Genomic DNA, 26565 nt, shown 5'->3' on the forward strand with positions numbered 1-26565 from the left:
ATTCTTCTGTCGTGTTTTATTTCACAGCAGCCTGTCCAGTGTTATGTAGTGGCAATGGGCAGTATTCCAAAGGCCGCTGCCTCTGTTTCAGCGGCTGGAAGGGCACCGAGTGTGACGTGCCGACTACCCAGTGTATTGACCCGCAGTGTGGGGGTCGTGGGATTTGTATCATGGGCTCTTGTGCTTGCAACTCAGGATACAAAGGAGAAAATTGTGAAGAAGGTAAACATGTCAATATTTACAGAAGCCTATTGTCATCTTCATAAAGCAACAGATTATATCTGTAATCTTTAGTTTGGCAGATGAATCTCTCTTTTTTATGCTTTCTTATTAAGGTAATTTTGATTTCCATATTTATGAATGCATTGTTTTATTAACATTTTAACTAATAAAAAGAACAAACACCCAAGAGCCCTTTTGCTCTTTTTCAGTAGCATGAATAATTTCTTTTTTCCACTCTGAGAAAGTAAGCAAACATTTACGCCTTGAAACCAACAGTGGCCTGTTGAATACTTTACTTTTCTTTTTACAATATTTCACATTGATGCCAGGGCTAGCATTTTGGCATCACTAAGGGGGAAAAAAAGAAAAATTAAACATAATATACTAATGAAAAAAGTACAACATCATGGATTTTTTTTCCATCACTGTATGTAATGATGAGAGTCAAGATACTATACTGTAAAGTGCAGCTAAATTGTTTTTTCAAAAGCAAAAAAGCCCATTTCCGTTCTTCAATCAAATTGATTTTATTGATCTACACTCACAAAGTAATGCAATTAAGTCTCTGGAATTAAATTTTCAGGCCATTGACCCTACAAGTGTAAAGTTTTATTGAGTCAAATTGCTAAATTAAATCTCATCATCTAAAGCACATTAAAGTGAATTAAGAAGGATCGAGAGTATGCAACTCATTTATTTCTCAAACAATTTGAGGATCTCGTACAGTTGTCAGTGCTCGGTGGTTGTAGATTAGGTCAGCTGATACAGATTTTGTTATAGAAAAGGCAATACTTATTACTCTGATTAGGCAGAACAGAGAGCAATAGTCTGAAACCTCAAGAGCATATTTGTGTAATTCATGAAAATTACAAATCCTTGCAAGAGTCTCAGTTACCTAAATGGCATTGGGCTGGTGCTTAATGCTTTATTGTATTACAACTCTTCACATTTTCAGAAACAAGTTCTTGAAAATGGTAGATAGATATTTGATTATCTAAAATATTCATTTGAATTAGATTAGAATTTAGTTCTTTATTCTACATGTACTCTGATAGATTTGATGAAATTGTTCTTTTTTTTTTTTTTTTTTTTTTTTTTTTTTTTAACACTAGCTGACTGTCTAGATCCTGGATGTTCTAATCATGGTGTGTGTATCCATGGGGAATGTCACTGCAGTCCAGGCTGGGGCGGTAACAATTGTGAAATACTGAAGACCATGTGTCCAGACCAGTGCTCTGGCCATGGAACTTATCTTCAAGAAAGTGGCTCCTGTACTTGTGACCCTAATTGGACTGGTCCAGACTGCTCAAATGGTGAGATTAATAAATGCAGTGCAATTGAGTGCTTACTGTGGTTTAGCCAAAGATGAGGATATTTTGACTTTTAAAGATACTAATTAAACTTAACCAAAAGTATAGCAAAGTCATTATTTATAGATATAAATGTTAAAAGCAATGAAATGTGGTTGTCATAGAAGCAGGAAGAAAACAGGCTTAACCAATTTGTTATTAAAATTTCCCTTTCAGTGTTATTGGGAAAAATAATCTTCCATCTAGGTAAGATGCCCTGACTTCTTAACTCTAACTTTATGGAACTACTAATTGAGGCTAGCTTCCCTGTAGGCCTGGGTACAGCTTGGAGTTTGAGCAAAGTATTTCATGAATGGAGAAGTCTCAATTAAAAAGATTATTCGACACATAAGGCTAAATACAATCACAATCAAGAGTATACATATGTACACATTATATATAATGCTTCACCACAGATTATTAATTATAATAATAAGATCATAATAGAGAGGGCAGGTAATAATTTTGTTCAATCAGCTAAGTTGTTATTGAGTACCTACTATGTGTATGGCATTGTGATAGACTCTGTAGGAATGAAAGAACAATGAATCATACTTGCCCCCGGAACAATGGCTTTCTGATTTTTGATGTGACCTATAATCATTATTACTCTGTGACCTAGTATATGTACACAGGCACATATTCATATACATGCTCCTGGAACTGAACAGGCATTTTACAAAGTGAAGCACACTGATATGTTTTTGAAGTTTAATCTGTGTTTGTTTGTTTTTTTTTAATGTTGGTTACAACTCGTGAACTAATTCCATGACATTCCTGCTTATTAGTCACACAGTTTGAGGAGATGCCTTTCTAACCTAAAAGATTACAGTTTAATTAGGGAGATAAGATGAACATACATGAAATAATTAGAAACCAATACATTTCTGTTTAATATTATATTGAGTATTAGGTAGAATAATATGCTCTGTTCAGAGAACATTCAGAGGAGGAATCCTACCTTGACAAATACTGGAAGTTTTCAAGGAGACTTTTTGGTGGTTGTTCTATTAGTTATACATGACAGCAGAAGGCATTTTGATTCATTTTATAAAAATGGAATACAACTTTTCCTTTCTCTGGTTGTACACGACGTAGAGTCACACTATTTATGCAATCATACATGTGCATAGGGTAATGATGTCTATCTCATTCCACCATCTTTCCCAGCCCATTTCCCTCTACACAATCCAATGTCCCTCCATTCTTCCCTTACTGCCCCCACCCCATTATGTATCAACATCCACTTATGGGGAAAACATTTGGCCTTTGGTTTCTGGGGATTGGGGATTATCTTGCTTAGCATGATATTCTTCAACTCCATCCATTTCTCTGCAAATGCCATAATTTTATTCTTCTTTAAGGCTGTTCAAAGAGACTTATTAACACTTTTAAACGTGATGGAGAGAGGGGATGGTTTTTGATTAAGGGATCAGTAGAAGAAACTACATGAGAGCCTGAACTATGAAGTCAGGTGTATGGTTCATATGCAATTTTACTCCTTAATGGTTATGTAACTTTTGGCAAATTACCATACGACTCAGTTTTTTCATCTGTAAAATCATGACATTCTTCACAGAGATACTGTGGGAATTACTTGAATTCATGTATATAAATATTTATACAATAAATAATAAATATTAAATAAGACAATATTTTAATAATAAATTTTTAATATGGCTTCCACCACCACCACTACTACTATTGCTTTTAGTAAAGATACAACTATGAGAAATATTATATACACAGGAGAGTGAAAAAAAGAATATTTTGGAATAAAAGTTTGGTCAAGTATAATCTAGAAATGTTTTAGATAATAGAGAATCCACTAATAACAATGACGTGCTAACTCACATGATAGGAGTGTTTTAGAAGACCTCTCATAGACTATGTGTCTGAAAGTGTGAATGGTGAGACTTTGATGACTGGAAAACAAATCGGAGGACTTTCCTAAAAGTGTGGGATGATGAGAGCAAGAATTAGTTTGGAGTCAGGATTTGGAGGGAAAAATAGGCAAGTCTTACTGACAAAACAAAATATAGAAGTTTAGTGAGAGGAACTGTGAGTCTGAATCAAGGGACATTGAGGTTAATTTAATGTCTGGATTGAGGCAGGAATGTTGGGAAAGGTGAGGATGATTGAAGAGGTAGGACAAAAGGGAGTCAACGGGAAGGTAAGAGAAGAAGAGAAGATGGTAAATTCTACTTAGAGATCACACTAAGCAAAAATAAATAGTATGAAAAGGAAAGAAGATAAAGGATGAGTAAGAGAAGAAGGAATACAAGTAAATGAAAGAAGAGAAAGAAGAAAGGAAAAGGACAGATTCTACCAGCTGTGTTAAGTGCAAGCATTCTGTATAAAGTTTAGACTGAGAGAAGTCTGTCACCTCCTCATCCTACCACACTGCTTGCCCTCTCCTCTAAAGTGATGAGGAACAGGACACTGGGGTCAGCTTTTGGATTGACCATTCACTAGCTATATGTTGGGCAAGGCATTTAACTTCCTTGTACCCCAGTTTCTTTATCTGTAACATGAGGATAATTTCAGTTAATGTAATTGGGGTAAAGATTAAATGAGTTAATATGTGAATAGCTCTTAGAATAGTGCCTTACTCTCAATAAATACTCCAAAAGTGCTAACCATGCTAAACGGTAGTAGTGTTTTAAAAGTTAATTGTAGTTTGTCTTCCTTAATTGTTCATCAATTTAGAGGAGCTTCCACATAAAAATATTTATTGAATATGGTTCCATAAATGTGAAATTCCTGAAATGCAAATTATTTCATCTCCTTATATGATGTAACTGTTTAAAAACAAATGAAATATAGCCAGGTGGCTCATTCCCGTACTTATTTTTAGCAGGGGAGGAGGAATTAGTATGTTGTACAAATTGTACTTTGCTGTCATTTTGAGAAACTCGTGTGACATCTCTCCTATCCCATGATTCAATATCAGCATAACAGAGTTATCTCTTCTTCTCTACTTTAAATTGAATCCTGGAAATTCAAACTAAAGGAAATTTTCCATAGGCTAATTTGTGACATTGATGAAAAGTTTTTGTTTAACTTATAAATAGATATATTAGTTAATGAAACAAGTTTTTTTTTCTCCCTTCCAGTCTCATTTCTGTCTTCCCTCCCTCCCTCCTTCCTATCTGCTTCTTCTTTCCTCATCTTTTGGCCATACACCTCTGGAAACAGACACAGTTCATAACTTGTTGTGAAATATCATTAGATATTCATGTTATGAAATGTCATTAGAAATAATATGTTTCATTGAAATATTGATTGATTCAGATAGCTTGAGGAAAACAGAAATTTTGTTTAGAAAATTCATCACTGCTAGAACAAATAGCTTGTATAGGATAGATAAGGATAAAAACAGAAATTGGAATCTGGATTATAGAATGGCTTAAATGTCCCCTTTAAGAGTTTTAGGGGTGCATGGCAATATTTTAAGCAACACATTAACTCTTTTTGTCCTCTTAAAAATATGTTATAATTACAACAATCAAAATAGACACTTTGGTATTTCTGCTGAGCTTTTATTTACATTTCCAGCATCTATACTAAAAAATACACTCTACAAAAAAAAAAAAAAATCCAATTAAATTTTATAGAGATAATTACTTGAGTAGTAAAGCTTACTTAGTTCAGGTCTCTTATGCCTCCATCAGTGAAATAGGCATAATAACACTAACTACAAGGTAATACTTGATTGAAATAACATCATTCAGGTTTACTTCTTGCTGTTATTCAAGTAGGAATGCAACAAACATAATAGCCCCTTTTTTGTTTCATGTAATGTCATTATAATCCATTACTTATATGATTGTATAAAGAGTGGTTTGTAATTGATACCGTATAGCTCAAAAGGTAATTCAGTCTTCATAAAATCATCTTGCTATGAATAGCAAAAATGTATAAATGTTAATTAAAAGATTTAAATGACTGCCAAAAATCACACATTATTTTACATATTTAAATTTAATTTTATTCATGCTGTTATAGTTATTTTATTACTTGAAAATCTAATTTTACCTGTATATAAAATCTTACCTATTTAATCATAGTAAATGGAGATTTTTGTTCTATTCATCTTTGTATCCCCAATGCAAAACAGAAACGATATGTATTAAACTCTCAATATAAAGTTGAATAATGAACCCAGTACTCTTCTTTTGAAGAAAGTAATTAAGTACAGAAAAAAAAATCGTTATTAAACTTTGCTATTAACTGCAAAAAGAGAGACAGCTTACTTAGAATTAATAGTAAAGATCTTAAATATGCTTATTTTCAACAGGGTGAAAATATCTGGTCTCATGTATCTGATTGTTACACCTTTCTCATTTAAAGCTTATAAAAACGTTGTTAATTTATATGTGTGTCTTAAAGTTTACTAGCAGTATAATTCTGATTTTCTAACTAAATGAAACCTGAAGGAAAACACTTGACTAGCTACCTCTTTTATTGATGTGGAAATGACCTTCAGATATCTAAATTCAATAAGCAAGTAGATTTTATACCTGAAGAAACATTTGGTTGAGTGCTAAAAGAGAAAAAATGAATTATTTCCCTCAGAAAGTTTATAGGTTTGAAAGCAACAGAGCTTTCCTCTATCTTCATCTGCAGTTTGTCCATTAATTAGCCCTTCAATTCCACTTCAATTAAATTAACTCTAATTAATAAGTTCATTACAAAGATTGACGCACCTTGCTCAAAGCTAGTGTGCTAAACGCTGATAAACACCTTCACCCTAATGAAAAATTGATTAGATTGAATAAAAAGGGTACCTCAGAAAGAAACCTCTCTCTTCTGGAGCTGAGTTGATGTTATGTTGCTCTGAAGTTAATCAAACCATCTTGGATCTCTTAATCAAAAATTTAATTCAAAGGAGATAGAAATGTGGTATGTGTACACACACACACACACACACACACACACAAACCTGCATACTACTCTCTCCGAGCTAATAGTCCTGGTATTGTTTATAAGAAATGTTACAACTCTCACAGTGCCTGTATGGTGGATGGAGTTATCCTGTGAAACAGAGAATTTTAGTAATCCAAGATTTGTTATTTGAACAACAAATGGGGAAAATAGGAACATGTAACTACATAAACAGTTACTGTTTTGTAATTTAAAGAGAAAAGATTATAGTCTATTTCCTGTTTATTCAAAATAATTTCAGATTTTAATAAGGAATTTTTATTTTTGCAAGAAAGCCAAAATTTGGCAACTCCTACAGTCTTAGAAAGTATAGTTAACTTTATTCAACTATATTTATAAAGAATAAAAAGGAAAATACCCTTCAAAGTTCTCCCTCCCTCTTTGTCAATCAGGTCTAGTTAGATAAAGCTTCTAAGAAAGCTTTAAGGGGGAAAAATACTTCAGACATCTGAATTATTTTTAAAGACTCCACCTTGCCTTTTAGTTTTTGAAGTCATTTGGTCACTTGTACTCCTTTCAATAGGTCCAGTAGTTGGGAGACCTTGTTTTTCAAATGACAGTCAATAGTTGTATTTATTAAGTTGGTTTTCTACCATGTGGGTTAAGCAATTTGTATCTGTCAGCAGTACAAATTTACCAAACAGGAAAAACAATCATTTCTTTTCTTTAACCAGCATGCCTACATTTCTGAAGCAAGTTAATGTAATGTAAGCAAAACAACAGTCTTCTTAATGAAAGTTTCTGAATATTTAAACAGTGGCATTAGAAATAGCCCCTTTGCAATTCTTACTAAATGTATGCTACCCAGATACCTGAAATGCTTAGGTACCAAAATATTTCATAAATTTGGTGTGTTTTTTCTTTGCAAAGATACTCTCAGATATTTATATAAAATGTGATTATTCTCTCTATATACATATTATTTTACATATAAAATATCTTTACATAAAAGTAAGAAATTATTCCAAACAAAAGTGTTGTATGTATTTTATATATCATAACAGCCATGTGTAAAATTAAATGTTGGATAAGGAATTAAAATTCTACCATTCATAATTCCTAATAATCAACACTAAAATTAACTTAGTATACAAAGACTTTTGATCTTTTCAGTGATTTTGTTTTTCACTTTAAGAAGTTTGAGAAAAAGCTCTCTTTATGAATCCCCCTTCTCACCTTCTGCTACTCTTCTCTCCTGCCCTGCTTCCTTTTTTTGCAATATAGAAATATGTTCCGTGGACTGTGGCTCACATGGTGTTTGCATGGGGGGAACCTGTCGCTGTGAGGAAGGCTGGACCGGCCCAGCATGTAATCAAAGGGCTTGCCACCCCCGCTGTGCAGAACATGGGACCTGCAAGGATGGCAAGTGTGAATGCAGCCAGGGATGGAACGGAGAGCACTGTACTATTGGTAGGCCAACTGTTATTTATTTCTTTACTTATTTATTTAATTAATTTACTTTTTCCTGTGGAGCTGGGGATCAAACCCAGGGCCTCATGCAAGTGAGGCAAGCACTGTACTGCTGAGCTGTCCCCTGGCCCTGAATTGTTCTTCCTACTTCTGTATCTGTCCTCCATCCATTACAAAAGAAAGCTCGTTGGCTATTTTTCAACTTGGTAAAAATTTATCTCTTCAAATTAATTTTTTACTAGTGTTCTTTAAAAAGGATCTGTCTTATTTCTTAATTATGGTTGTCATTTTACAATGGCATCTCACTTCTTTTTAGATATAAGAATTTTTGTATTCACCGTTTTTTGGTGATAGGCAAACAAATGGACCCACATAAAGAAAATGTAATTTCTTATTTACAAACAAACTTTCATTGACTATTGCTTCTCAGTGTCCCATATTGCCATTGCATCTCTTCATTTTATTTAAAAATATTTAATTTTATTTTTAAGTGTTTAATTTTTTCCAAGTATATGGTATCATTGACCTCTATAAGATTCCAGAGTCCCATATCATTGATTGATATGTTGAATCTCTACAAAAGATGTTTAACTTTTTATGACTTTATTTTGTAGCATCAATAGAAATAGAGTAGAATGATGTACAAGTCTGACTCTTCTTAAATTTATATGATTAACACTTTTTCAAGTCTGATGCCATTCAGGAAGGCTTTATAAAACAATCAAATAGATATTTAAGATCAAACCTTTTTGTTAAATAATGGTCTTTCATACATAAATGGCATTTAGCATAGAAATGAAAGATTCTAGAACATATATAGTGCCATAGAAACTAAAGAAGTGCCATATTTTCAAGGTATTCAATGTCATTGCTTTTATCATTCAAGTTACCTGAATTAAAATGTTCAGTTACAAAAAACAGCACAAGTAAGTCATAAATTTCTACCTCACTTCAGTGAAGCTATATAGCAAAATGGTACAGTCCTACAGAAGTTTCACAATTTAAGGTACATTATTTTTCCACATTGTTTTATGTTCTTGGGGAAAAATTTGATTCATGCCATTGGAGGAACGTTGGTATCTTAAATGACTTCTTCCAGTGCATCTGTAAGTATTATGTGCTTTGCTTTTTTGCTTATTGGAATTGAGTATCCAGGAATTTTTCATGGGAAAATTGAAATCACATATCTGATAATGTTATCACAGTTGTATCTTTATAAACTTCCTGTTAGGTGCATTCTAATTTTATTGGCACCCCAGATGACTTTCCCCAGGATGACACACCCACTGCCCCATATCTGGTGGTCTACAGAGACTCCAGGACACATAGGTGGTTAGATTTATGATTGTGATTTATTAGAGATCAAAAAGGAAGAAAGACACATCAGGCAGAATCTGGAGGCTTCCTATGTTCTTTCTGTCCCACAGAGCAAGGGTTGGGGGTGGTCATGGAGAACACATGCCTTTCTCCAGAACGAAACACAACAACACACATGAGCAGTATTTCTGCCAAGGGAAGCCTATGTGGGACTATCAAGCCCAAGGTTTTCTGCCCAAGGAGAGATACCTTCCCTCCACCACAACCACCAGAATTGCAGGCTCCCAAAAGAAAAGTGCTTAGAGCTCCAGGTATTCCTAACCTTATCATTGAAGGGAACATCCAAATTTCTAGATGCTAAACAAGGGCCAGGCCTGCAGGTTCCTGGAGATCCGAGCTACTGTGTTAACTATGTAAAACATCATTAGGGTCTCACTTGTTGAATGTGATCTAACTGCCTAACACTGGGGAATGGTTTAGGTTTCACTGGAGCAACAGCAAGTACACATATTTGTACTTGCATTTGCAGAGTGCCTGTCCCCACAACTGTAATAGGGCTCCCCCTCCCCTTGCTCTTTGAGAGAGGCATCTAAGGCAACAACAGCATGATACTCAAGTGAACTACATGGAGGCAGAAAAATGTTGACAAGTTGGATTTGTGTATCTTTTCATGGACATACAAAAAGGGCAACGTAATACCCCGTGACCAAACTGCTTCTTGCCCCAAATCTCAGAATGTCCATACATCAGAGGCAGGACAGAAAAACATGCTTCTTATCATATTTTGTGACCCTACCACAAATTGATTCCAGTTAGAGGGGAGAAGTTATATATCTTATATTTATCCTAGAAAGTACAACAAAAAGTATAGCTTTGCAAACCAAGAAATGTATCAGTAAGTTATCCAGTAGACACATTTAACTTGAAGACAAACAGCTGCTCAACAAATCATTCCACTGTTCTGTCTTCATTGGCTTTGGCAATATGACCTGGGTCATCATTTCCCATTAATGAACTGTTGTTGAATGATTTTCTAGTTGCTTCGTATCTAAGATTTTTATTAGTAGAAGGTGTTTTTATTATAATGTATATTTCTGTAGTTAACAATTTCATTTCCTGTTGTTTTCCTTAATTTTGTTATTTTTATATTCCATATGAATGATTAGATGGGAAAATTAAAAAACTTCTTATAGCAGGCATCATGGCCCAGGCCTGTAATCCAGCAACTCAGGATGCTGGATTACAAGTTCAAAGCCAGCCTGGAAAACTTAGCAAGACCTGTCTCAGAATAAGAAATAAAAAGGGCTGGGGATGTGGCTCAGTGGCAGAGAGCCTCTGAGCTCAATTCCCAGTATTGCAGAAAAAAATTTAAAAATTAATAAATTTAAAAAGTACATTTGGATGTGAACCTTTTAAAAGATGTGAGGATTGATTTAAATTGCTGTATCATTCTTTTATACAAGTAGAACAAATTATTTCAAAGTTTGGCGTGCAGAGGTCCAATTGCTTTGCCCTTGTCTCCTTTTACCTGCTTATATTCCACAGTAAAGCCTAAGGGGCTATTTGTAAGCCACTGATGAAGCAGCCATGAGAATACAGTGTGTTTCCTCCTTTGGGATGGTTTCTTTCTGTGCACTTCCTCTCAATTTCAGCACTTAAGTATCTGACTGAAAGAAGCTTCAACTGTACAAAAGAATACTCATAAATCAGCAAGATTTTTTTTCTTTCTCCATATTATGTGCCATTTCATTGAATACAAACAGGGAGTTTAATTGAAAGAGAGATGGAGGAGAAATTAAACAGTTAGAAGCAAACAAAAGTTCCAATAGAAAGCAAAGAATATTCTTCATTCGTCATCTTAGTGTCTTCATATACTCAGTTCCTGCTTTCATAAAACCATAGGCATGTTGATAGTAAAATAGGTTATGAATTTTGAACATTCACTGAACACCTCTCTATCTGAAAGGATTACATCCTGATATTTTTATTAGTGCATTCATATTTTTCTCTCGTTATGAATCATGAGTTCGGCAAATTAGGCATATTCATCTGCAGATTCACTGTCCCAAGTCCTTCTCCTTTCTTGGGTTAGATTTTGACCAGTGATGCACACAGATGGAAAATAAAGCAAAGGGAAATCTACTGTTAGCAATATTCTGATTAAAATAGGCATCTCTCTCTTCTTTCCCAGAAGGCATTTATGATTGTTGGACCCTTTTAAAAATAAAGAAAAAGGGAAGTTAGATGAATGAACCATATCAAATAAGTACCAGCACTTTCTAATAACATGGTTTAACAGTAATAGCACTGATGTAGATGCTCAACTCCAATAATATCCTCCTTTATATGTGACCATTTCTTAAGAGCCAAGTGATTATCATACCCATGGGCCTACCTTTGTTTTTCATGAACTAGGAAAGATCTAAGACTATTTAGAGGATCCAGAGGCAACATAAAACTATATTAAATGTAATTAAATATTTTATAAATAATAGTTGACATAAGTAGAATATTACTATATATTAATATTTATATTTCTATATAAATATTGTTTCTATATAAAATGAAGGTCCCCATTAATGTGAGAGCTGGGATAGGACAAGGTCAAATCTGTGAACTGTGAGAGACTAGTCATGACCTAGTTCAATAAATTCACTGTTAATATATTTAACTCGAATCAGAATCTATAACCATGTATAGGTAACTCAGTTGGTTTGACTTCCTCTTTTTCTCTTGCTTAGGAAAACAGGGGGAAACATGCTGTAGGATTGGCCTGTAGCTAGAATTAATTGGCCATAGAAGCAATACAGCACTATGTATTAGTATTGCAGAGTGCAATCCTAAGTATCCTGGGCAATGACTAATCCTACCTACCAGTTTTTTAGTATTCCTAACCTGTAACTTCCACAAGGACCATTCTGTATTTAGGGTCTTTCAAATCTTTTTTTTCCCCATGTTTTTCATTGGTGCATTATAGTTGTACATAATGGTCAGATTTTTTGTTACATATTCATAGTTGCACACAATGTAACGATATAATTTGGCCAACATCATTCCCAGTATTCTTTGTAGCTTTTGTTGAAAAGATTTATCCCTAAAGTCATGCACTTATATTTGAGAACATTGGAGGCTATAGACGAAATTGAGACCTAACGGAGAAAGAGGGGACTGAATAACACATTTGATTGGCATCTACCATGGAGCATTGTTACAAAGGAAAAGAAGGCTCAGCTCTCCATCTGCAACACATAAATTGTCTCTGGAGGCTAATTGGTATTTTCCATTTCTCCAAAGGACAGAAATGGAGAAAATGGGCTTATAGCATATAATGTTGGTGAGTTTTAATGAAGAACTTCAGGATGGAAAGCATATTTAAATCCTGGAACAAACCTGATATTTCTGCTTTATTTGGAAAGTTACTAGATTTAAGTATATGGGTTCCCTTTTCTCAATTTCACTTAACTCTTTATTTTTTCTAAGGTGAGAAATCATCTTCCCATTTTTAAATCACTTGGGTTCCCTTTGTAGGATACTGTAGTTGCATGCCTCAGTTACTTTTCATTTGTTAACTAATTCTCTTTTTTCCAGTAAGCAATTATTGGACATCCTTTCTTTGATACTTATTGAGTACTGTTTCTCATAAAAGGCAATGTAACATAATGATTTTTTGAAAAGCATGAACTTTTGATTCAATAGCACATATCTTAACTGTTCTTTGCCTCAGTTAGACTTTTTTTTTCAAATATAAAGTGTCAATTAATAATACAGGTCATAAGCAAGCTATGCCATTAACATAGACCAGACGTGCTTTTGTCTTTCCACAATGGCAGAATTTATTGAACAGTAAATTCACCTGTACATCTTTTTTTTTTAATTTTTAGATGTTGATAGACCTTTATTTTTTATTCATTAATTTGCATGTGGTGCTGAGAATCAAACCCAGTGCCTCACACATGCTAGGCAAGCGCTCTACCATTGAGTCACAACCCCAGCCCTACACACGTACGTCTTTGATCAGTTCCATTTCACCAAGTACTCATGGGTTACTTGGTAACCATGTGCTCAGCAATCACAGCTTCTTTTAATTATTAATTATTATAATATATACTAATTACTTTATTATATATATTATTATAATTATATAATTATAATTCTTAATTATTAATATCTTTAACACCCGCATCATATATCAAACTTCACATAATATATAGATAGACAGGGAGGCAGGCAGATAGACAGGCTAAGAAAGAGTTTAGGTGGCCACAGGATTTTAGGAGGCTACACTGAGAGCCAAAGTAGAAAGCCTATACAAATATAAAGAAGTCATTGCAGGGGGTCAGATAAGATTACAAACCAGCCCTAGAACTTGTTCAGAGCACTGAGCTGTTAGTGCATGGAACTTATTCTAGGCCAGGGTCCTGATGGCAGGCAGTTTCAAAGTGGGCCACATTAAGCAGGGAAATCAAGCTGAGCTAAAGCCCTGGAACAGAGTAGAATGTTCATCACCTACCAACCTTATGATGAGTTCATCAGATAGTATAAAGACTATCTGTATGCTGCTGTAACCAGTCTTAAGGTGTTTCTCCTTTTATGGGTTTCAGGTGAGGGGGTGACTTCTGATGAGATTGATAATCTCATGGGCCTGGTTTTTATGATATAGGTTTGATATGCACACATATCCGTGGACTTCTGATTTAATTTGATAAGTTCACTGGTGGTCATTTTTTATTAGCATGATTAATGTGTTTAACAGTTTGTACCTTATGATTATGCTATGCACCAGGGAATTTTTCCTTTCTGTAAGTTCTGTATGTCCAACATCTGTTAGTTAACTTTTTGCTTAGACAAGTTCCAAGTCATTCTGCCTATCACTTATACTCAAAATAGAATAGCTCAGACCAAACTGAGCTTTATAAAATGGAGTAACTCAGAGCTAGGCACAGCCTGAAAGCTGCTGTTTTATACCTATTGAGTGATTCAGAGTAGGGCAAAGCCTGCTCTCTAGGTATTTGTATGAGTTTTTTGTAACACCTGAAAACTTTATATTTGAAACCTTGCTGAACCATTGAGTTACGGTAAGCAAATCATTTAAAGTATTTCCTCTTATATGAAATGTGAAATTATGTACCTCTTAGAATTGTTGTCATTAAGTGAAATATCAGACTATTAAACACTTAGTAAAACCTGGCAAATAGTGTTCAATACATTAGAGTTTTAATTTTGTTATTAAGGATAAATGAGACAAATTGCAAATCAGACAGTGTTTTGGGTATAACATATTTTTTTTTAAATAAAACAAAATTCTATCCAAGGAATTTACTTGAAAAAGTTAATGAAATTTCCATTTCATTGCTATAAATTACAAGCTAGTATCATTATGGATATTGTTTAACAAGAAGCTGTTGTATTTGAGTTGGGGGTTAGAGAGTTGTTTCTAAAATCATCATGATGAAAGAAAGGTGGAATATGTTGTGATATTTTTCTTCTAGTAATGTCTCAAACACAGAGTTGTTTATTGAGCTACATTGATTTTCATGTACTTTCAGGCAATTCAAATGGAAATTTGGCCTAGGGGAAATCCTAATTCCTTTAAGCTACAAAAGACCAGCTATTTGTTTTTATTCTAATTCTTTAGTACATTGGGAAACAAGATCATTAATGATCACAAAGACATGCTTTGTTTGCTCAGACAAAACTTAGCCATACTGTACGCAGCATACCTCTATAAATACCATAGTTGCTCTGGGTTTTGGGAGGCTGGAGATTAGAAATTGAAAATGAAATGCACATACCTGGGGAGTTACCTACTAAACAATGTGGAGAGCCTAGAGAAGGAGCAGATCTTTTCCTAATGTGGACAAGGTTAGGCATGATGTACTAGTTCTTAGCTCAAATAATGATAAAAGAATAGTATTTTTAAGAGTGAAATTTAAAAATAAATGACAATTAAAAAAAAAAACTCTTTTACAAATGCTTTTATGCTTCATTTAGATTACAAACTCAGTATTCTTTGTAACTTTTATAATGTTGCCCAAGTCAGGTATGATATTAATAAAACTATGAATTTTTAAAATATTATTTTACCCTTTTATTCAAATGTCATTTATCTGGCCATTCTTGGGATCTTTATGTTGCCATTGTCTCCTTTATCTGATGAGTAGGTAATATTTGAAACATAGTCCATATTATAGGTTTCTTAAAATATTGTATCTCCCTTCATCCAATATATTCTAAAAGTAGCTGTGTTAGTACAATGCACAGGTTACTTAATAGTGCACAGGGCAATTTTCATAAGTATTGAATTTTCAGTAACTTTAAGATTTCTTAAGAATTTGGGAGTGACAGGTCTCTAGGAAGAACTGACCTGGGGAGAAAAGATATGATGAACTTCAGCACAGGGCTTTAAGACTAAAGTTACAGTCTCCTTTTCTTCCTTGTCTCCTTTCTACCTTTTATTTATTTTCTATTGTACCTCAACAATGGTCAATTGTGGCATAGTGGGGAAGAAAATTGTCACTAACACCATACTATCTGGGTCCCTAATCATGTTAGAGACTATTGACAATGAAGCTGATGAAGTTCAAGCATCAGAAGAAGCCTCACTTGCCCTGGCTTCTTCTAAGACTCCACAAGGGAACCATGGGTTCACATAGTCCTTTATTACTTATAAAACTTGCAAATCACTTTCTACTCCAACTTCCTTTCCATCACACTTTTCCTAGGGAACAGTGGCATTGAGGTGGCTCTGGGTACTTTGACATTCCACAAGGGAGTATTTGAACTTGGGGGTATGTTTAGTTTAGATTTAATGGGGGATGTGTTTTACAAGTTAAGAAATGTTCTGTCTATGGTTGTTTCTGCTGGTCATCCAGGGCTGTTCTTACCATCCGTTGACTTACCTAATGATATGATTATATTTGGTTGTAGAGTATCTGAAGATATGACTTTGTCCTATGGAATCCTGCAACAGAAGGAAAAGGTATTGGGGGGTGGGACAGGGCTTGATATGTATTTAAACAGAATTATTCTTATCATCAGATATGTGAAATTCCTATTCAAAATGGAAATTTTCTTCCATTGGGATATATTTGATTATGGAACTCATCTAGTTATAAACATGTCATAATTCTTATTAATGAATATTTCTCATTTGAGGAATTTATCAGAATTCTTGTATTTTATAGGGTACAGATTCATAACAGAATTTATGAAGTCACATGCATTATGCATCCCAATGTAGCTTTGGATCATATGAACCCAGCAGAAAAAGATTTCTTGTTTATACATGTCATACTGACATTGACAAAGCATAAAATACAAAATATTGTACTACGAAGATATCACAACAAAGTGGTTAATAAGTGTCATCAATTCAAAGGGTATATAAGATCAGTTTATTACACAATAAAAAGTCTCCCCAGGTTGGGGTTGTGTCTCAATGGTAGAGTGCTTGCCTAGCATGCATGAGACCCTGGGTTTCATCCCTGGCGCGCGCGCACACACACACACACACACACACACACACACACAAATGGTTCCCCCAAATTCAACAGTAATGCTGAAAATTTACAACATTAAAATAACAAATCTGAAGCCAAATGAAACTTTTTTAAACTATCAATAATGAAAACCATGTTAAACTATCACAGTATCATAGTGAATAAAGATTCTTTACCCTCTCTGTAGAACATATTACAAAATTAGTGTCATAAAGAAGGCAATCAAAGAGTGTTCTTTTTCTTAAAGAGCCTCCACCAATTATTTCAGACCCTTCAAAACTTGGATCTGCCTTGATCCCAGCTCTATCACTTGATAGTGCCTCAGTTTCCTCACCTATAAAGTGGGAATGAAAATAAATACCTACATCATGGAGTTGCTGAGAGTGTGAATTGAGTTAAGCCATATAAAAGAACACTTATCATAGTCCCTGGCCCAAAGTAATACCATACAGATGTTACTTACTGTTAACATTGTTGCTAGAGTATTTGGACTGAAATAAATAAAACATTGACTAACCTAATTCTTCCCTACTGAATCATCTCTTGGCCTCTGCTAAACAGAAACTCTTGCCGGATACTAGGAGAACTAATCCCCCCTCCACTTCCTGACATGCTAAGAGTGTGGATAAAGCTGCCTCTTTATCTGTCAGACACAGTTGAGGGTGGCTCATCGAGGAGGCAGGAGGCATGGAGCTGAGTGGAAAGCAATTTTCCTAAGCTAGTTGACAGCAAAAACCCAGACAGGCTAAAAAGCCCTCCATGAAGCATGCAGAAAGAGAACTTACTAGGTCCTTCCTACTCCACCATCTCAGTGATTTTAAGTAACAAAGAAACTTGAGGTGACTGATAGGAACTGTGAAAATCCCCCATCAGAGCTCTTGAGCATCCTGCATGGTTCTGAAAATGGCTCATTTTCAGATGTCTGTTTCTTCCACTGTGGTACCATTAATATCCATTCAGGGTCTGTTATCCATTCGGGGTCTCTCAATATTATTTTTCTCATTTCAGTCTAATTTATTCAAGTAATAGTTTTATATACAGTACTTGGCCCACTGTGATTCCTTCAGAATTGGTATTTTCTTAAATGAGGGCTCGTAGTACTCTTTCGTACAAATGCAAACCTAGTTTCTCTGACCTCTCTAAATGATGGTGGCTCTTTTTTATTAGGTTGTCAGTGCTCTTTCTACCCCATTTCAATATTTTTTAAACTGCCACAAAGATAATGTTTGTTTTTACTGGCTGATTTTACAGTGCTTCATTTTTATGAAGAAGGCATTGAACAGTGGATGACTGTGTGGTGTATGGTGATGGTAGTTATCTTTTTGGAGGTTGCGATTCATCTATCCCTCAAGTGGTTTTTCTTTTAACCTGTATGAATTGTTCTTTTGTATTAATTTGTTTTTCTTTGTATACCAATTTCATGATAAAAGGCCATGAAGTTGTGAGTTCAACTTAATAATAGCAAGTGTTGCAAGCAATGGCAGATCTACATTTCACCCTGACTTAATCTTTCAGTCAGCATTCCATCATCTGTTGAGTGAGACAGTAATCCACCAGCAAAAATGAACATAGTCATTTCATTGTGGCATTTTATCAAGTTTGACTTTGTTTTTCTAGCATGTCTCAAATACTCCATGTCATGGCTTTTGAATCACTTGATTTCCACTATTTTACAATCCACATCCCACAAACCTTCGGAGTTGCTATTAATTTGAACTCTAATGGTAAACTTTTTCTGAAATGTGTTAACAACTTTAACTTTGTGGTATTCCACCCTTCCTTATGTTGTAAACCTGCTTGTACAAGTTATATAATGTCTCTGCAAGCTCTGTTACAGTCGTATCCTCAAATCAGGCAAATCCTCAAAAAACTTTCAATTAGAATTTTCACGTACCTTGGCACCTGCTTGCTATATATGAACATCAGAAAAACCATAGCCCCAAGGACTATCCTGACAGATGTTCTGTAATCATGGGGAGGATTTATTTCCCAATAAGTAATTTCCCAGAGCATCAGGGTTTTTTTTTTAATCCCTAAGAATGGGAGTAAATGCAGTCATAAAAAGCCTTTGCTATTAATGTCAGGCCTTTGTGTCCCTTGTTGTCTCCATGTCCTTCATACTTTGACTTAACCTCACTAAGAACAGAGGTGCCTGCAGTAGCATCACCTAAAGCTGATTGAGAGTTTCAAATCAGGAAGCAGCAATGCTGCTGAGAGGGAAATTTCTGGGACAGGGAACTGTTTAATATATACTTATACTATAACTTTATGTATATGTATTATATATATAATTATAACTATAGTATACTTCAATTTATACTTACTATATATAAAGTTATATCATAACTATATATAGTATACTTCAATGTACACTTACACTATAACTATACTTTAGAAAAGTACAGAAAACTATATGTGTGTGTGTATATATATATATATATATATATATATGCAACTTAATATACACTTGTAACTATGCTTTAGACAAGGAGAATTTTTTTAGGACTTTTAAAACTCAGTTCTCAATATAGGTGTTTTACAGGTGAATTAATCTGCATATAACATTTATCTTTCCACTTAGGGCATGTTCACATAGCCTGTGAGAATGAGAATTTTGAGATCTTTAGAAGAAATTTGTCTTACATACTTATTTAGAGTTATAGGATGAATGGATTCTATATTGTGGTGGTGGTTTGTGCTCAGATTTCTCTCCAGTCTTCCTCCTGTGGTATAACTTAGGTCCCAGTACGTACTGACTAAATTAAGCTTTGTCCTACTCAGCTCACTGTAGACTCCCTGACTTTAGGAGCAGGTGCATTCAGAAAGAATGGAACATTGAATCCACTGTGATTTTTCTCAAATGGGAGCTATAACAAAACATGCTGATGATTTGTATCATCTTATGATCACTTAGGTATCATTGAAATATGCCTGATTTCTTTATACTTGATAAACTTCATTTCTTCCTGTCTTATTGTCTTATATTTATTTCCCACAAGGAACTTTGTGGTTTGCTAGCTTGTTGTTTTAAGGCTCAAAATAATTTACCATGTAGGTGCTCTGTGTCTTAGAAACAACTTATAAATTTTAATTATCTCAAGGAAATTTTTGAATTCACTAATTTGAATTAACACACTAGATGCCATGATAGAATTTCTAAATATGAATACTTCCATGCCTAGGATTTCCATTTTTCTTCCTTTAATCACATTTTTCTTCTTAAGTCAATTTTAAGTTATTTCCAAGTTTATCAAGAGACATGTTATCTGATGTAGGAATGAACAGAACTTTTTTCCCACCCCTTGAAGGTTTGATAATTCAAGTCTATAATATAAATAAACTGACAATAGATTAAAAGGAAAAAAGACATAAGTTTATTAGTGTATAAACATACAGCAGTCACAAAAAATTCAAGTCTATAATGTAAATAAACATAATAGATTAACAGGAAGAAGACATAAATTTATTATTGTATAAATACACAGCAGTCACACAAAATTCAAGTCTACTATATAAACAAACTGACAATAGATTAACAGGAGAAAAGACATAAATTTATTAGTGTATAAATATAGTCACACAAAGTATGAAATTGACACAAATTCCAGATGGTTGAAGGTTAAGTAGCATTCTGAGTTACAGAAAGACAAGAGGCTTAGGGTTTCTGTGGGAAGGTGACAACAGGAAAAACAGGGAACTGGGACCAAGGGATGGTGAGGGAGAAAGTGTACAGAAGACAAAGGTGTCTTGCTGTGCAAACGGTCTTACAGGTAATGGCCCTGGGAAGAACTGGTACCTGAGAAGAATAGACTTAATTGTGCAAAGCATCAAACCTGCGGTCTCCTTTTCCTGTGAATTTAGTTTGTCTGTTTAGTGAGATATCAGAGAGGTGTCCAAGACAGCTACACTCCTCCTGGAGAAGCTAGACAAGACAACTTCAGACCTAGCCCCTCCCTGCTTCCTGAGAGAAAGAGGGATCAAAGACAGGGGCTGGAGAAGGTCAGAGAGACCTTAGTTCACCTTTATGTCAAGTGCTATCATTTGGAGTACCATTTTCTGAGTCCCAACATTGATTAAAATCCTGTTAAGTTATATGTTAAATTTATATTATACTGTTTTATTAAAAGCTTTCCATTTTGTTCCTTTACTGATATACAAGAGTATCTTTTTCAATTTGGAACACCTCATTGATTTGCATCTTTTAAAAACCATTTAAGTTCTTAATTACCACCCAAACCTAGTCTATAGGAGGTTTTAAAGCTCAATTGACTGGATATACAATTTAACCAGAAATAAAGATGAAAAATGTTCTCTTCAATTCTTGCCAAGTTCCTCAGAAGGCTTTTATTGAAAAGTTAAAATTCAAGGCATTTGGGAGTGAAACCAGGTGCAAAATAATATGTTTTCTGCTATTTTATAATATTAGCAAGGAAGATTATGACTAGTGCCAGATTATAAAGTTGCCACATTCTTCCTACAACTTCACCCAGGTTGACTGTAGAGTGCCAGGCAGCTATAAGAGGTTAGTGTGAATTGTAAGTAATTTTTCTTATATGCTGAGATTTTTATTGTTATTGGAGTCCTGGGCCAGAGGCCTGATTCTGGGGGTTCCTGATCCAGCCACTTGCCCCAGAAACCAAATGGAAAAGGTAATGGTGAAAAGCAGAAAAGAAACATTAATTAACATGGTCATACCAGGAAGGCAAAGTGAGATCCACCATCTCAACCCTATCTTAGGGGTACTAACATGAACTTCAGGTTTAAATACAGGAAGAATGGGGGCAGGGGGCAAGAGGCAATAATAATTAAGCAGTCTTGGTCAAACTGTGATCTGGTTGGTAAGTATTTCAGTTCTGGTTCAGAAAGGTGGCTCCAGAGAAGTCTTTATGCTGGAGGGGGCAATTTCCACTTGCTACTTAGGATGTTTATCTGTCAGACCTGTGATCCTGGAAGAGGGTAATTTGGCTCCCATGAGAGGTTTGCTAATGCTTTTTTCTTTTTTTCTTTTTTCTTTTTCTTTTTTTCTTTTTTGGAGACGGGACAGTCTCACTGTGGGATGATCTGTCTCCAAGACTCCCACTGTTCCTAGAAAGTCTAGTTTAACTGCTGACGACTTCTGACCTCACTCAGGAAGTCTGAAACAGAGTTTAATATTCTTTTAGTGACTGGATTTATCATGTTTTAAATAAATTGAAAATAGCCTCTATTTATCTTAAAACAGTCCCTTCTGCCTACCAATGTTTAAAATACAAGTTTGGTTATGGTGTGAGTTCATACAAAACCCATGACTTCCTCCCACCCATTTTCATATTCACAGATTATGGTGTGACTGGAGCCAATTTTTTTTTAATCTATTGCTCTTCTTCATGATAGGTTCAATGACCCTCTCCTTTCTTGAGTGCCTCTTTAATGAAGCTAGAAAACAGCTGTCTGAAATATGACTATCATTTCTGGGATTTAACAGGCATGTGCCTTGGATAAATTACGGAGCAGTCAAAGGAGGTCCATAAATATGAATACGTTGCCAGCTGCTTTTCCATTAAACTCTGTTGGTTGAATGAAATTAGTAAATAATTATGTTGGTGGGGAATCTACTATATCCAAATGTGATATAATGTCTTCCTTTAACAACAGAGCTTAATTTTTTCCTATACACCAAATTAGTTTTTAGGGCAATCTACATTGCAAATTGGCTGATTTGCATTAAAACTATGCCTACTTGTCCTGATTTGTCAACACCTCTTTTTTTAAAAAGTCTTTAACATTAAGCATGGGTGGGTAAGACCATCTGCTTATGGAACTTGCCCGGAGCTCCATCACTTAACACATGAGACAGGTTACAGCTGTTTAATTGTTATGGTGCTGAATGATTATCATTCTATCCAAAATTAATATTTATATATGTATGAATAGAAAGCATGTGGTTAAACATAAGCGATCTAATTGTGAATTAATAGCATTAGGTATTCATTAATTAGTCCCCACATGAACATTGAAGTGTAAAATAATGCTTTTCACATACAGTCCAACTCTTGACTTTTAAGATGAGTCCCCAGTAGTGATTATCATGCATGTGAATAATCCACTCTAAAATACATCACTATGTGCAAGAGGGAAAAAAATCACCATATAGCTGCCATAAAATGCAAAGAGAAAGCTATCTATATGGTTATTTCACATACCTTAATTCTTTCCTGCCTCTAAAACCCTTTCCTATGAATTGTGACCCAGTGTGAGCACCAGCCACATGATCAAAGTCTAGGTGTGCACCTGTGACTACATGTATGTACACATATCACCCACGGTTACTACAAAGGCTTATCTCAGCAGAGGGTGGTCTTCCTCCTATATTTAGAAATGGTGACACACAAACTTATTGCATTGTGCTATAAAAGTTAGCAATATACATTCCATCTGCTCAGTACATTTCATAATGAAAAATAGGATAAAAAATTCACAACAAAATTACAATATAAGAGTAGAAATCTGCATGTAAAGTATGATATTTAAAAATGTCTTAGTTTCCAAACAGTTACTGTAAAAATGACTTGTATTTTTGAGTTTTAGGGCAGATTCTATGGCTATGTATGTGGATATTCATACTCCATTTGAAACTATTAATTTACCTCATTTGGATGAAATTATTAATGAGGGAACACAAAATATCTAAGAAGTAGTGATGTGTTGTTTATTCCAAAAAGCTGAATCACATGTTGATTTGGAATTGTGCATTTCAACCAGAAGAGGTATTTAAGCAACAAGAAGGAAGAAAATCCCCTGACCACAAGGAATGGAGTTGTCTCCACTCAGGAAACAACCAGTTCATACAAAAAATATTACCAGCCAGTGGGGGAAGGTGGAGGTTGAGGTGAGGTGCATCTGTAATCCCAGCTACTCTCTGATCCCAGCTACTGAGGAGGCTGAGGCAGGAGAATTACAAGTTTTAGACCAACATGGGCAACTTTGAGAGACTCCCTCAAAATAAAAAAATAAATGAGCTGGGGCTGTAACACAGTGATAGATCCCTAGTAGTAGAAGAAGAAAATAAAAATGTTCCCACCAAATGCAACATTTGGAGCACCGGGTGCTTACCCTGGCATTATTAATGCAGAGTGGACTTTGTGGCTTATGAAAACTACTCATTGGCAGTCTCAGGTTTCTTTGTTGAAAGTCAGGCTTTTAGCTTGCTGTGGTGTAATCGCAGCGGCTCAGAAGGCTGAGGCAGGAGGATTGTGAGTTCAAAGCCAGCCTCAACAACTTAGCAAGGCCCTAAGCAACTTAGTGAGACCCTGTCTCTAAATAAAAAATATAAGAAAGGGATGGGGATGTGACTCAGTGGTTAAGCGCCCCTGGGTTTAAACCCTGGTACCAAAAAAATGTGAATCAAACTTTCCCTTTCTTCAGAGTCTCATGAGTTTTCTTTTTAAAGTATAAGCTATTAATAAAATGAATTGATAATACCTAGTATTTATTGAGTATTTACTGTGTGCGAAAGTACAATGCAAAGTGCTCTACGTTCATTATCTTATTTAATCCTCACAACATTATAAGGTAGAACCATTAAAATTTCCATTGAGGAAACCAAGGCTCAGAGAGGTTACTTAACTTTTCTATGGATGCATAGCCAGTATACAACAGACCAAGATTCCAAACCCATGGGAGCTGTGCTCTTAAGCACTACTCTACCACCTCCTAAATTGTTTTGTTTTTGCCTGTATATGTCTAATGGAACAGATGAAAATTGGTTTTTCTGTGACAAAGATAAATTAATATCTGTATACTAGGCACAAAAGTTTGAATTGCCATAGAAACAGAAATAACCATGATGGCAGTGATGGTTCAATAGTGAAGAGCGACTTTGTTTGTTTATTTATTTTGGTACTGGGGATTGAACCCAGGGGTGCTTTACCGCTGAGACCTATCCCCAGACACATTCCCAGTCCTTTTTATATTATTATTATTATTATTAACATTTTTTTTGAGGGTCTTGCTAAGTTTCTGAGGCTGTCCTTGAACTTGTGATCCTCCTGCCCCAGACTTCTAAATTTCCAGTGCCTTTGTGCCTTGGTGCCTTTTTTATTCAGGATAATTTGAGTTATAACTGTTAACAGGACTCAAGAGTTTATCAAAACAGCAATAAGGAAAACAAAAAACAGTTTGAGGAAAATCAATTTATACTGTGAAGGATGTAAAGAATTTGTAAACTACTTATTGAAAACTGCCTTCACCTCCTTCCAAAGTTTAAATTCATACCGTTTTTCTGTCAACTGAAATTGGTGGACAGAATATTATGTGTAGACTTTGACCACTGAAAAATACTCATAGAAAATGGGTAGATTACATGTATCACCAGTATCAGCTCATGGAGAAAGACTGAGAAAAGTGTAGTACCCAAAATACAAGTAGTAAACATCTGTGGAAACTCTTACCCACAAATATAGAAACATTATTTTACCTGTATGTCACCTTTGAGAAAACCCATAAATCTACTGTTTCATTAAATAAATTCTAGTTTATCCAAGGTGAGTGAAAAGGATTGTTTAAATGTTCATTGTTCCAAGAGATAAAAATAATTAGATAAGAAATCATATTCATCAAAGCCAGATATGGTGGTGCACACCTATAATCCCAGCTACTTCAGAGATGAGACAGTAGGATTGCTACTTTAAGGTCAGCCATGGTGCTTAGTGAGACATTGTCTTCAAAATAAAAAATTAAAAGAACTGGGGCATGGATCAGTGCAGGATTGAACCTGCCCCTGTTCAATCCTCAATTAAGGGAAAAAAAGAAAGAAAAGAAATTATACTTATTAAAATTGACCAAATCAGTAGGTCATTGTTATGATTTTCTGTGATTAGAATTGTTAGCACTACTCAGACACTATTGCCATCCTTTCAAAATCTCATATCTGAATATTCACTTAATGTAAAAAATTTGTGTGTATGTATATATAAATATCTTTATATGTAGTTGCTATAGCCTGAACCCAGGGCCTTGTACATGCTAAGCACATCTCTACCACCTTGATTCATCTCCAGCCCCATGTATTACAATTTTATTTATTAACATTAACAGCTATCTCTGGGGAGTTCCGTTCCCAAATCAGAATACTAAAATTCGACTGTTATTTTTTAATCTACAGAATTTGAAAATGTGTTTTTGCTTATGTCATTCAGTAAACTCAAGGAGTAAATGCCAAAGGAGACATGTGTTACTAACATGTTTATGTATGTGATCCAGTGCATGAAATCATGCCATATGCAAAGACTGTTACAAAAACTCATTTATCATGCACCAAACAATAGGTGGTTCTGCACAGGTTCTGCCTGTGCCAACATCAGGGTGCCTGCTCTGGGTATTTGAGTGTACTACTTTTGACTCCATTATGAATATATAGTGCACAGTAAGGCATGAAATTCTAAACTGAGGGAAAATACCAAACACTATACAACACTCTGTAGCTCATAAAGGAGCTTTTTTATTGGTAGTGCGGACTTTAAAAGATGTAGTTTATCTCAAAGCACCTTTCCCATGGAATCTGGATTTTTCTGGACTGACTTAAATCAGAAAAAATATTATTTCACTCTTTTGGAACTTCTTGGTATAAATAATGTTCCAAACCAAAGCATGATATTTTGCTTGGGTAGGTACATATAAGAAGCAATGTGTTTATACAGATAATTTTTACACCAAATTTCCAAACTAAAAAAAGGAATGAAATATGCAAACTTTCAAAAATAATTTATTTGAAGCAAGTTTTCAAAAAAACCATTGCCAGTTTCAGGGGAGCAAATGCTCTTTAAGAAAGCACATGCGTGCTC

The 26565-nt window shown here is 34.8% G+C and overlaps 1 protein-coding gene across 5 annotated transcripts in view; it reads left to right on the forward strand.

Annotated features, from left to right (window-relative positions):
* Tenm3 (teneurin transmembrane protein 3) overlaps window positions 1-26565 on the forward strand; it is a 453046-nt gene that overhangs the window by 332869 nt on the left and 93612 nt on the right. For 4 of the 5 annotated variants that reach the window (XM_047548919.1, XM_047548916.1, XM_047548917.1 and 1 more), the window contains 3 exons: window positions 28-222; window positions 1335-1535; window positions 7743-7928. In XM_047548919.1, coding sequence (XP_047404875.1) covers window positions 28-222; window positions 1335-1535; window positions 7743-7928 — 582 coding nt within the window. The remainder of the gene's footprint in view (window positions 1-27; window positions 223-1334; window positions 1536-7742; window positions 7929-26565) is intronic. The other variant, XM_047548915.1, reaches the window with a different exon arrangement.

Source organism: Sciurus carolinensis, chromosome 4 (assembly GCF_902686445.1).
Source record: "Sciurus carolinensis chromosome 4, mSciCar1.2, whole genome shotgun sequence".
NCBI lineage: Eukaryota > Metazoa > Chordata > Mammalia > Rodentia > Sciuridae > Sciurus > Sciurus carolinensis.